Source organism: Pleurodeles waltl, chromosome 4_1, assembly GCF_031143425.1.
Source record: "Pleurodeles waltl isolate 20211129_DDA chromosome 4_1, aPleWal1.hap1.20221129, whole genome shotgun sequence".
Classification (NCBI taxonomy): Eukaryota; Metazoa; Chordata; class Amphibia; order Caudata; family Salamandridae; genus Pleurodeles; species Pleurodeles waltl.
Window position 1 is genome coordinate 661,247,261 of NC_090442.1, and position 13,924 is coordinate 661,261,184.

Genomic DNA, 13,924 nt, shown 5'->3' on the forward strand with positions numbered 1-13,924 from the left:
ATGCCCATTGTTGGTGGTGACGCTTCCTCAGCATGTTTCCTTAACCCTACCCCTGGAACCATGTTGATAGTGAAGGTACAGCCCTCATCGACGAAATTAAGGCTCTATCAGAAGGGTGTATGTATGCAGAATGTTTTGTGGAAGTGTTTTACTATGTCAGAAGTTCAATAGACTCCTAAGAGAAATTGACATTTTGACAAATTATGACAGCAAGAGTACAGCAGCAATTCTGACATTTTTCAAAGCTTAGTTACTTCCATTTTTTAAAGCTTTTCACTAACCATTTTTTGTTATATTATTAGCAGTACAGGGAAAGTTTAATTGGCAGTGAAATCAGTATGACAATTTGGTGAGTAATTGCCATAGGATAAGTAATCCCATTCCTTCACCTTAAGCACCATTCAGAAGTGATGGGGACGAAAACATAACAGTCATATTAGCATGTGAGAGGCATGGAGAGGTAACTGTTCAAGACACTTCTGTTACCTGGGTGAGTCTGGGGCAGCGTCAGTGCAGGGGAGCAGTTCGAGTTGATGGGGAGGATCCATGTGTGACGAGGGACTGTGGTGGCAGTTGTGTTCATGGGCACCAGGAATCTCAGAAAGGAGTGTGAGGCTCCTGGACTAGGGGTTGAGGTTGTTGTCTTTGATAGCGGTCTGAAGCTGGATCAGCATGGCTCCCCATTTCATCAATATGGGATATTTGCAGCGGAACCTTGACTGAATGGAAAACTGGATATTCTTAAGCCAGGTGTTTCTGGGCACTAGATGGGGAATCTGAATCATGAAGCCCCCTCCCAGTGTCTGCCTTTCAAGACTCGTGGAGCTGTGTGAGTGAGGTGATGGTGTGCTCTCTCAAGGATTTGTATAGTGAGATCATTAGGTGCCATCCTATACCCATAACTAGTAATTTTTGCATCACTGCATTTGTTGCAGTTCTTCCCAGTGATTCCCTACAGAATGTACTAGACCTGTGCTCACTGTGCCACTGGATTCAAGCTAGCCTGGCTGATGAAGGGTGATACCATGAAACTGGTACCAGGATGCTTGTTTCCACTCCAGGGAGGACTTGGCCTGGCAGTTCAGGGTTGGACTGTTCCCATGGAGATCAGGATCAAGACTGATTTGCGTATGGCTGGGTCCAAACTGGGGTGGCATGGTGAGCAAAGGAATGTTGGATTAAACCCAGATCTGTGACTGGTGGTGAGTGTTTGAAAAGTTTCGGCACTGTGCCCTTAATGCTTTTGTATTGCTAACGTTGCCCTAAGTGAGTGGGAAGGGTATGCCCAGACGTGGGTCCCGTGCTCACTGTGCCACTGATTAAAGCTAGCCTGGCTGATGAAGGGTGATACCCTGAAACCTCTCCCAGGATGCTTGTTTCCGGTCCAGGGAGGACCTGGCCTGGCAGTTCGGGCTGGACTGTCCCGTGGGGAACAGGGTGAAGACTAATTTGCATATGGCTGGGTCCAAACTGGGGTGGCATGGTGAGCAAAAGCACAATGGATTAAATCCAGATCTGTGACTTTGGGGTGAGTGTTTGAAAAGTTTCAGCACTCCATCCATCATCCTCATGTATTGCTTCACCAAGACTAAGGCACTTCCGGTGTAAGCATAAAAGTTGGTGGGGAAGGAGCCTCACCAGCGCTTTTGTAAATTAGCGGGCTCCGCTGCATTTGTACTTGTTTCTTGAGGAAAGATCATTTTTGCACCCTGTTGCTTTATGTAGGAGTATGTAGAATATCGCCTACACGCCATGGGCATCCCTCTAACATTCCAGGATTGGAAGCACAATTTAGTAGAGATAGCCATTGCTGTTGGGGGAAGGGTCTGCCGGCCTTGGGAAGGCCCTAAGTGTGGCAGCAGATCACCCTGTTGACATCCAGCACCCACACCACTCGCAGCTGGGTACTTTGGAGTGTTCATCATAGTTACTTCCAGATGATATATACAGATATGGCTTGAGAGTGAAACAAGGCAGAGTTGTATTTTACGAGACAACCTAATCACAAGACACCCTTGCTAATACAAGATTGATCTGTGACCCCTGCCCCGTTTTGCCATATTTTATGAATAGAAGAGTATTTGTTTCATCAGCATGATGAAATGATGAACCAAGTGAGGGTGAACAGTCAATCTTTACCTTGACCTCTGATCTTAATCCTTCTAAGCCCCAAAAGGCAATCACTGTAGGATCACGTATTGTCACAACACGAACTTCATAAAATACTTCATAAAGTGACAAAATAATTTTACAAAAATACCTAATAAAAATTAAAGAACATTCACAACTTTTGATAACCTTTGGAATAGTGCTTTACAGACTTAGGTATATGAAGGGATAATTTACTGTGTACCCTCAACCTAGCTCAAGCATATTTTCATATTTCCTTTAAACTTTTTTGGTCAAATGTGTTATATTGATTTTCATAGACATTGTATAGTGTTGGTAACAAGTTTAATCGGGGGCATAGTAACATATCCCAGTGAGTCATGTGTAGGATATCAGCTTGATATGTAATTACAGCCATTATCACATACAAGTGTTGTGACTCCACATGATGAACACATGAACAAATAAACAAGTATTCAAATTTTACTGTAGAGTCTGCTTTAGAGTAAGAATGTGGTGGGGTGTGTAGTATAATCTGGGTGTCGAGGCTCAGACAACAGAATGGGTCACCCACCAGGGGTAGCACGTAGTCGGGGGTGTGAGCGAGCAGCACCAAAGGGGGGGTTGCAGCCCAATGTTGGTCACTGTGTGCTTTGGGGAGTGAGTCCTGAGTCCCTTGGAGGCCTTATAGTAGTGGTCGTGTAAGTTGAAGAGTCGTGCTGATAGGGGAAGGGTGGTGCAGCTGTGCTGCTCAAGGCAGGAGGCATACCCATGCGGGGGTGGGGTTAAGCGTGTGATGGAGTGGCATGGTTCATGGGGGACGTGCATCATTTTTGGCCTCAACTTGAAGCAAGAAGTTATCCCAGCATTCACCACAGGTCCTTGTGTCCCCTTGCATGCAGAGTAGCAACAGGGTGTTGGCCTCTGTCCACATCAGTAGTGTGGGCACCCAGCGCTGTAGATCTGGGGGGGTGGTGCCTCCCATGCCGTAACTATCAGCCTTTTGAATAGCACAAAGGCGATGTCTATGGACCTGTGGAGGTGTCTATTGCCTTTTGCCCAAGTACATAGCCCCAATAGGCAGGATTCAGGTGTGGGCTCAAGGGTGTGTCCAGACAGTTCAGACACTGTGACGGTGATCACCTTCCATATTGGCAATCCCAAACTGTGGGAGAATCCGGGGTCCATCTGTTTGCAGCAGGACATTCAGAGCACAGGCCCATATACATATGTTTGATGCACTTGGGGGAGAGGTAGGCTTGGTGTACATAGTTGAATTGCATGAAGGGAAAACTAGAGTTGCGGGACACGTCCTTCACCATTTTTAGGATGTGGGACAAGGATTTATTCATTTGGGGTTGTGGTATATTTCCTTTCAACTTAATAAAAAGTAGTTGTGGTTCATAAAAGGATAGTCTTTCCTTATGTGTTAGTTCAGTCTAAAAGAATACAAGAATAGCCGTCGCATGCAAAAAGAGGTGACTTTTCCTCATCATATACTCTGAAGTTAGTCCAACACTTGTTTTTTATCTAGGTCTAAAGTTGGTCATCAGTAAGAGCACAGTGATCGATTGAGGGTATTGCCAATTGCAGGCCACAGAAGGCGATTTGATGATTAGAGGATACTTGCTTCTAGAAGTTCCAACAAGGACATTGTTAAAGAGGTCGCTGGGAGAACACTTGAATTAAAATGGCATTAGACTGGCGAAGGAGGAATCATAAGCTGCAGAGACTGTATTGTTGAAGGAATAGCAACCTTTGAAGAAAATAGTAACCGGCATCTCTGCCCAGGGATAAGCATCTTACTTTAAGTAGTGACCTGTCAGATTATTTAGGGGAAAACAAATTCTCATTGTGCTGATCTGGCAAACTCTCCTTTAAACTATTCCTGACATATTGGCAGCAGGGTTAGGAGGATTTTGTAAATCGAATCTTGGAAGCAGTTTAAATATGCAAACAAGGGTACACACAAATGCAAAAGTTCTCAGAATGAATATCACCTCTGTGGAATATTTTTAAAGTACCTATTCAGTGTACATAGAAAACAGTTCTATTTACCCAGTTTGAAATCACTAATCATAGCAGCCACTCAGGCATGTTCGCTTGTGTGATGTTTGCTTGAGGTTTGAGATATATTGCAATATCATTCACTGGATGGCACCTTAAGATAATGCATTAGGTAGAACCTGGAATGCCCATGCTTTTAATTCAGATATACACACCACACACTGGATTCCAGGAGATATTTCTCTTGGGGTACCCTGATACATCACCGTTAATGTGGTTCTGAATTTGAACCGGTTCTGCACTTCCACAGAAACATCCATTTACAAAAGCCTTCTTACGTCATTGGAGTAACATAAGTCTGTTTCTTAAGCGTTATACAGTTTGCCAGTAGACTTTCACAGGATTTCTCATAAATGCACAACTATCCCTGTAGGAAAGAAGGAAGCTAATACTGCAACACTGTCTGGTGCATCCTCGTATGGCAACCTGTTTTTTGAGATCTCACTTTTGATTTCCAGCTTACATAATGACATAAACATTGATCCACTGAAACAAATATAATGTTAACATGGCTGTGTTATAAGGTACTGTGGACAGTTACTCTGCAGGGCTAATATGCTTAGAAGCTATGCTTCATTGCCTGTGACTCTTCTTTTGAACGGGCTGTTGCATCGTGAGATTAAAATGTCTTCCACTACTTTGTTCCTCTTTGCCATTTATTGTCATTTGGTTCTTAAATGTCCATGCAGTGTTACGTTATGTGTACATATCACTTTTTCATTAGGGTCTGAAGAAGAAAAAGACCCTGGGATCCGACTTGATCCCAGGGAGCAGCTGACTGATGGTATTTACAAATGTATCTCTTTGGGTGTATGGTGCTTGGTTCACTAATGAAATGTTCTAATCCATGAAATCCTTGAACCGTGAACGACGTGCCTGTGTTAAATCCATTAATGAGGATTTGTCATTGGAGTAATTTAATAAATGCAATGACAATGGCCTGGCAGGATGCCATAATTTGCACTGATACGAGTAATGGCAATACAACCAACACTGAAATTAAATTAAAAATATATTTTCCAGTTACACATAATTCATTTTTAAAGACGTTGCATCCAGCAATTGTCAAATGGGTGATTAAACACCGGTCCTTCAGGGTTCATATTTGAAATTTTTTAAAATACTGACACGTTCTCATGCTTCAAGGATTGACTTCCTCTCTAAGATTAATCTAATGTTTTGCTGTCACAAAGTCTTTCTGTTCAAAAATATTTTCATCCTCTACTTCAATAATGTAGGTCTTATCTAATTTCATGTATTAATTTGAAGTGTTTAGCTTTCGAGATTCTTTATCCTTCACTCCATTTGACAGTACTGCTTTCCTATGGATAATCTGCACTTATGTGAAATTGATCAGCAATTTCTTCATGTCTTCTTAGAGATCACCCACTTTCCCTATTCCATACTTATGATGTAGTGTTTTTCCAGCATATATTATTGGCATGCAGTAATTCATTGTACTATCATGAATTTGCAACAGTCCCCATTGGTTGATGGTATGAAGTTCATCAGTACCATGTTCCATCTTTAATCCCAGTAAATCGTTTTTTCCGAAGCAATGACTGACTATAGTTGGATGCTCTTCCAGAATTAGTTTATACATCATTGTTTACACAGACCTTTGAAGCAATTGGATATTACAAAAATAAGTATTGCTTATCTTCAAACTTTTAATAAGAGAGCTGTCTGTTTGCTACACTACGGCATAATAATGTCCTGCTTTGTATCATGTGTACCGTTGTCACTGTTTTCATAATTCCTCATTTTTTCCAGACAAAGGACCGGTCACCAGCCTCCTTCCATCCCAGGATAATCATTCTCCTGTAATAAATCACCTCCTGTTGGGGAAAAAGATGAAAACTACAAACAGGGCAGCAAAGAACGCAATTATCCAGATACCTGGATTGAAATCCTCACCAGCCACTCATGAAGATATTAAAACAAAACTGAATTCTCCTTGGCGCACTCACATCAGAGTACATCGAAAAAACATTGCAAGAGCAAAAGGTCAATTAGGTTTTGGGGACACCATTGGGCTTATAGAAGAGCATGGTGAAGGTCTTAAAACCGATCATTCCAGTGCACATGATGATAATGTAAACACATCTAGCAGCCTGGAAAGGGATGACAGTGGCTCAGAAGACAGGACTATTTTGAAGGCCGACGGACAGTCTCCAGAGCCCGTTTACATGGATACCAATGCTAACATAGTTGTTGTTCAAAACAAGCTAGAAGCACTAGAACTAAGCCAAAATGATGGTGTAGAAACAGAAGTTGCTAGTCCTCACTGCCAGAGGGATTCATCTGACTCGCTTAGCTCTTGTAGCGAAAGTGGAACATTAAATAGGTCTCCAAAGGCGAATAGTTCAAAGACACACGTTTTCAGCCCTTTCCCAAGTGTGAAACCGCTGAAGAAGTCTACTGCGGCTAGAAATTTAGGGTTGTACGGACCTACTAATCGAACCCCAGCTGTGAACTTTCCACAGATGAGCAGAAATTTCAACAGCCCTGCCAATGGAGTGACTGTAACGAAGAAGCGATGATGTCCTTACTGCACTTTATATTTCTAATGAAACATTTTAGGTAAACTATCTAAATGTGCATAAAAAATTAATTGGAACGCACATCTTGACTAGTGAACGTCCTAGATGTTCACAGGGCCTTAAGTTGATTTTTTTGTGGGATTCGTCATTATTTAAATTAAACTGTGGCACGAAAGTCACTTTGACAATTAAGAGTACGGAGCACATAAATTACAAAGGGTCTGTGACAAAATCAGCATGAAAGTTTACAGTATCGTTCAGTGATTTACGGAAAATGAAGCACAGATATCTTATCTCCATTATTTATTTCATTGTTCCGTTTCTTGCACGTCTGTTGTCCTTTGTTTCACTGACACGCAAAGTATTTGTTGAATCATTTTTCAATCACTTGTCGTTTATACTGTGCACTAGCTAGTTGACAGAAATCTATATACAAACATCTTCATCTGTACAGTCCAACCTCTGTTTAAACATTAAGGCAGGTTCATAAATAATTGCTTTGAAATACGATGGGATATTTTCTGTGATAGTCGGTAAGCTTTAACAAAACAAATTGGCCTTTCTAAACTCAGAGAGAACTGTGGTTAGAACATAGCCAGAATAGTGGTATGATTAGATCATTGTTATTCTAGCTTTATCATTTATATTTTTTACTTTTGAACTACTCAGAGGTGACTTTCTGTATTGGTTAAGATCATCTATGCAGTGTTACTTTGTGTCAATTTCTACAAAGATGCCAATTTGTTTGCAACATATATCTAGCAATTTCAGTGGTACAAATCGAAAAAAGGGACTACTGGGGTGTCATATTTTCTGTCTGTCCACCCTAACCCCACTTCCTAAAGCTGATGGAATGCCTGCTGTCTCAGAGCAAGGTGCCAGGACAAAGCTTGCAAGGGAAAGGTTAAAGCTGTACAAGCCAGCATGTCTGAACCCTACAGGTTTTACCACCGCACACAATTGCAGCTTAGATTTTTTCGTTGTTTTTTAGGGGATCAGATTGGCTTTACAAGTTAAAGTTTTAATATTTCTAATCCCAATTGAGACCACACCCTAGTTTCCTCTTACTCCTGTCTGGCCTTGGCAGTGGCATTTGTGGCAAGCTACATTTTTTGAAGTTTTCGTGCTTGTTGTGCTTGGAGTGCATGGGTGCTGAGTGCACCTTGGCCGTATTGCCCACCTGCTACACTATCTGAGAGTGTTTAAGAAATTGCTTCACCGGTGCTCTTTAATTAGTATCAGTGGATCTTCTGGAGGTTGTAACTAGGAAGCTGAGGATGCCATGGTGGATTCATGAGTGGTTTAGAATTTTTCCTGGCCCACTGACAAATACTTATTCTTGCAAAACTGTTTCTCCTAACCACTAGGGAAGAGTTTTTTCAACTACGATCTAGCTGGTGCTGATTTTAGTCATCGTAATACTCAAATATGTCATAAATTTAATACTATGTTGCATTGGAAAGTGTCTGTGTGGCCCGTATTTCCCAGTACCTGTATGGAAATGTAATTATGGCCTGTGTCTACTGGTGCTGCTGTTATTAAGTTGCTTACTTAACCTGATAGTCCTCCTAACAGAGTTATTTTGAAGCTCCTTGTGACCTTAATCTGCATGCATGTCTGACATGCTTGTTGAGGTGGCTCTACTTCCTAAAGTTTTAGTCTAATTCAGAGAGGTGCCATAAGACTATTACTTTGGGTTCCTGTCCTAAAGCAAGACCCACCACATTCTCGTAGATATCAGGCCAAGAGAAACATCAGTGTGGACATCAACCCGGATTGAAAGTTCACTGGAGACTCAGATCATACGTTCCCACCAAGGGACTCTTCTTAAAATTCTCAATCCATCACAGAAGATGGTGTGTAGTTGGTATGAGAAAAGATGTTGAATCTGACCATTCAGTTTACTGTGAAAAAATATTAGATCCTTGTGCTCTGACCATAAACTATTTGGGAGATTTTAACTTGGTTGGGTTGGATCCTCCTGCTCATGGGGTCTCTGCTGGTACCAGGAGGCAGATGAATAACACTCAATGATGCACACACTCCTTCGGCGAGCTTCAATGATTTAAACAGACTAGAATTACAAATAACTTCAATCAAATCTTCTGTCCATTAGATTTATTTACACTTGTGTAGGTCTGAGAATTAAGTAGAGTCCTCCCAAACACTCCAAAAAAACTACTGAAGTCAACTGTAACTCTGATTCACAATATTGTTCAATTGGAGGGTCTGTTAAATGTGTTCCCTGCTGTTCAGAAGTGGCATAATTTGCAGGATTTTATCTTAGTCCTTTCAGTGTTCATTTTATGAGCCTTGAAATCTACTTAAGTCTGGAGATTGTGTCCCCATACTTCTTTTCTAATTCATTCTTCAGGTTTTAGAGGTCTTTAAGCAACCATGATGTTAAGTAATGCCTTATGTGTTGCCCGCAAAGGACCAAAACATTACATTCCTTGCTCATGTTCCCCTATTGTGGCCCTCCCCTGGAAAACAGTCATCAAAATGATTGATTGCCTTTTGCTGTTATCTTCCATCAGAAAATGGTACAAGGTTGCTAGCCTGCCTCTAAGGTGTGGAATTCATGGAGTGAAGCCAAGGCAGCATTTGGCTATACTGGCTTTTCTAAGTCAACTGTGCCATATGTGGCCTGTAAATATTTTGCCATAGAAACAAATCCACGAGCTGATGATGAATTTGATAGAGCTCCGTTAACCAACTTGTTTAGTAACATTGTAGAGGTTAACAAGTTTGCCTGTCTCTCTCCTCCCTCACTTTACAAAATATTCAAATTCGCCATTAGCCAGAAGAAAGGTGTGGTGGACTGGATGAGCAACTACAGGTTACTCACTATATAGAAACTCATGTATTGTAACCCCTAGTTCTTCCACTCCTTTCTTCAGACAAACATCCATGCATTTTCCCCTTTGTCTGTTGCCTTACACGTAGATGGAGAGAGTAAGGAACCCGCTAGCTTGGAATATAACAAAGCCTTTGGCATGTATCTCACAGCTCACATGTAAGCTATATTCAGGTGGCTTGACCTGTCACTTGAGACATCCTATACAGCAAGAAAGCCAGCATGGTGAGTAACGTGTGCTGAAAACAATTTCCAGATGTGCAGTGGAAGAAAGCGTCCTTCAGAATGGGTTGCTTCTCCAGCTCAGAAACCTATAATATTACTCAGTGTTGTAGAGGTCTTCCAGACTTTGCTCTATACTCCTTTCAGTTCTTAAGACTTCAAAGGACTGCAGTAATAAATCATTATATTTTCAACAAGCCCATGTGATTACAAAAATAATAGAGAAATTCTTGTGCATTTCTCTCTTGTAAAAGGTTACACCACTATTCCACCAGGAGTAAAATGTGTACTTCAGTGGTACAGTTTCATAGATCTAAGAGCAACATGGCCGAATACTTTCTCTACTTGCATTCATAAGTAACACATTGCCATTGTGTTTTCTATTTGCCTCAACAACCATCAGACTTCACTACTTGAAGTAAACACAGATGGACCAGCCTTGTTTCTCAATGCTCACAAACATGGCTGTTGAGTATGGCCCTCGTTGGTGCCCTCAAATCCTTTACAGATTGTATTTTGAGAAACGGATGTTTTGGGGAATGGAAGACAAAAATCAATGCTTTGTGGTATTTCCTACATTGTTTTTCAGGAAAATAATGGAAAGCATGGAAAACATTACTGATGGTAAGTTTTTGACGAACAAAAAAGCAAGTTTTATTTGGGGTGCACAAGAAGAGTACAGTTGTGTTTTCGGACAAATGATAGACGCCCAGCATCCTGCTTTAAATTAAGCTAGCTACCTAGTTCTGTTCTGGGAAAATACTGAGCTTTAACATCTTGTGACATAAACTTCTAACACAATGTTTTTATTCTACATTGCGTAAACTACCCCTTTCTGTCACCACAACCCATATTCACTGTGGTACTCTGGGTCTAAGTATAACCCTGCCCTTTAACTCTTTGGATTCCTTTTGAAGCACCATCAAGATTTAACCTTTTCCCCTGAGGCAGCAGATGTAGTTTCTCTCAGTCAGCACTCATTTGAAAAATGGTTATCCAACAGAAAATATGAAAGCCGAACGGTCCTCTCCCATATTATTTGCATTATTTTAAGAAACCTAATGTAATCCATGGAGATTTATGCCTAAAAAAACATAAAAAATGAAAGCATCCAAGACAGAAATATGTATATCAAATGTAAATGCATAAAAAAAGACAACAAGCTATAGGGAAAAAATAAAAAATTGTCAATGTCAGCTTAACATGGAGGGCATTCTGTGAGTTTGTCACATAAAAAGATCTCAGAACACTTAACGGAGTAGAGGGTGTCTCAATGAGAACTTAAGGCAGCATAATAAAAGCCTGTCTGGGCCCTCCTTAATGCCCCAGAAATCATAATCTGGAGATTCTGTCAAAAGTATGTATTATAGGTAGCTTCTGTTACCAGCAGCGCTAGTCAAATATTCACTGAAAGGCATATACCCGAATACATACCTGACACCAATGTTGGTCACAACAGGAATCACTGATTTTGTGTTGTGGAATCGGACATACCCCGTTACATTCATCTTAAAGGCTGATGAAGTGTGGATTTGTTGTGCTTCAGTGCAGATTTGGAAATCTGGATCTGATTTTTGTCATTTTAATTTAAAAATGAAAGTCACAGAAATGTAAAAGGGCTTATTCAGTTATACCCTATGTAAAAAAAGAACAGTCTAAGTGAGAGGGAATAGCTAGATCAATAATGTCCAGTGAGTTGTTATTCCAAACAATTTATGCTCTTATAGTCCTTTTCCATTTTTACTGCAGTTACTACAGTGACAGCTCGGCATGGGTTTTTTGTTCATATAGAACCATCAGGAAATAATCAAGACTGGTCCAACTTTGTAAAGTAGAAACAAGTGTTTTACATACATATGTCCATTCATATTATTGCAGCATTTAATTTTTACATCCAATGAAACATTTTTAAAATTCCCCTGCATTACCCTAAAGATGTTCCACTGACCCATGTTTTGTTTTTCAAGTCTGTATCAATTTATTTATTTTCAACAAACAAATCTGTGAATCCATGTAATACCCTAATATTAAACACCTCAGTTCAACTTCTGTGATAACAAGAGTCCATAAAATAGGATGTTCCATTGGAAAATATTTGATTGTTCTTCCTAATGAATCCAAGTCTACTATGAGCTTCTTCCCAGCTTCTTCCTCTGATACAGTTTCTGTACTGCTTAGTATCTCTTTTGCTGAAAGCTAAAACTATTTGTGTACCCACTTAGAGTATCCACACACTGAGCTACCCCTCACTTGATGGAGTTCCCACATCATAGCCATGCAAAAATCTTTTGTAGGTTCAGAGATTATCTTGGAAGAATACTTAGGGCTGCGTGGATTTAGTTGTCCTAAAGTTTGGGTAACACAAATGGAATTATGGTGGGTGTGTTGGACTTAATCTGCTAGTGGTATTCAAACACTGTGGTTCAGATTCAACCAGCTATGTAATCCGTAGGTTGAGTAGAATGTGATGAACACCATTATCATGTTGTCCTTGGGCATGAATTTCTTTAGCATGTTTGTGCTGTGGAAACAGATCTTCAACAGTGCAGTAATGTTTTAGAGTGAGAGCATCGTTCCAAGTTTGGTGGTTTACAAATAGTATGCTTTTATACAGTAACTCTATGAAGCATAAAAATCAGTCCATTGGCATTTACTATTCCATTCTATCATCTGCCGAACACCTCATCTTGAGTAATATAAGCAACGCTTAGAGATGTACAGCAGGTGGTATCTCCTGTGGACACTGGTCATTGGGACTATTTGCAGTCTTGTGAATTACTGTTCTGGATTGATTGTCCACACAGAAAACTGTTTTGGATTGCTGACTTGATTTCTTTCAGCAAGTACTACTATATGACCCAACTTAATAGCTTTGATAATTTATAAGTGTTTTTTTCTTCAGTCCTCTTAAAACAAATGTCAGTTTTTTTTTACATACTGGTTCTAAATGGAATACAAAAGGCCCTCTTTAGTGTTAGTGTAGGGATTGCAGGAATTTTAATTGCTGCCAGAATTAAAGAATGATACAATTATGCATGCTTTATTTTGCATCTTGCTATTTTCTTCACGGAGAATGTTACATACACTAATTCACAGTGTATTTCCATTTAAAGAAAAATATTAGATATAACTGAGTGAATTTTTGATGCCACTCTTCTGGACTTTAGTTTCTGTGTTAAAATTATTATTTAAAATATCTATCCACTGGATCTACATAAAGCTGTCTAGTGAGTCAAGTGCTGTTGTATTGAATGTGATATGTTCTGCATATTGTCTGTCATGTTAAAGTGCCAACAATGCATGGTTCCCTTGGGAAAGTGCTAATGTGAGACATAAAACTGAACTTGCTAGAATGACCTGCGCATGTCCTGAAGCTCATGTGCATCTGATAGGAGCTCTCTTGCTTTAGTAAACCTATTTCAGTAATAAAGCATTTAAAGATTACATGCAGGTATATTTTTATTTGAAATGTGCTTGGAAAATCATAACAATGTCATTTCTCCAGCATGAAGTCTTCTCAGGGTTTGCAGAGGGATGCCATATTCATGCAATAACTGGAAATATGTTCTGGTTTTGTCGTACAAATTTATAGTCACTTTTCAAAATGTTTATATTGTTCTCAACTATGAGCCCTATTAACTAAAAATCTCCTCCTTGCACTTGTGCACTGGCATCTACAAAACAATACTGATGAACTAATGTTACAAGTAAATATTATCTATCTTAAATCGTACTGTTTGCATGCAATATATCTTTAAGAAAAGGAATAAGAGGCACATAAGGGAAATATTACCTAAAAGCAATTATAAGACCTGCAGAAGGTCAGAAGCAAATCCATAAATGTTTACAGAACTTGTTGACTAACCAACAGATGTTTACAACAGGAATATTTCATAAATGTTTGCTGCTGCTGTTGCAATGTATTTATATATGTATCAGCTAATGGCAGATATTTATTTATATATATATATATATTGTGGTCTGCCAAAAAAGTCATTTTTTATCTCTCGCTGGAAAGAGCATTCTTTGGCTGTGTGCAGTAAGTGGTAGCTGTCTGCATACAGCAGTATTGGTTGAACACAATGGACAGCTGGAAGTTAGATGGGTGTGGTAGTGTTGGGGCGCA

The 13,924-nt window shown here is 40.0% G+C and overlaps 1 protein-coding gene across 4 annotated transcripts in view; it reads left to right on the top strand.

The window, feature by feature from the left end:
* TBC1D30 (TBC1 domain family member 30) overlaps positions 1-13,242 on the top strand; it is a 267,530-nt gene extending 254,288 nt beyond the window's left edge. For 2 of the 4 annotated variants that reach the window (XM_069229139.1, XM_069229141.1), the window contains 2 exons: positions 4,901-4,960; positions 5,950-13,242. In XM_069229139.1, coding sequence (XP_069085240.1) covers positions 4,901-4,960; positions 5,950-6,719 — 830 coding nt within the window. In that variant the 3' untranslated portion in view covers positions 6,720-13,242. The remainder of the gene's footprint in view (positions 1-4,900; positions 4,961-5,949) is intronic. The other 2 variants (XM_069229140.1, XM_069229142.1) reach the window with 1 other exon arrangement.
* Positions 13,243-13,924: the final 682 nt, after the last annotated feature.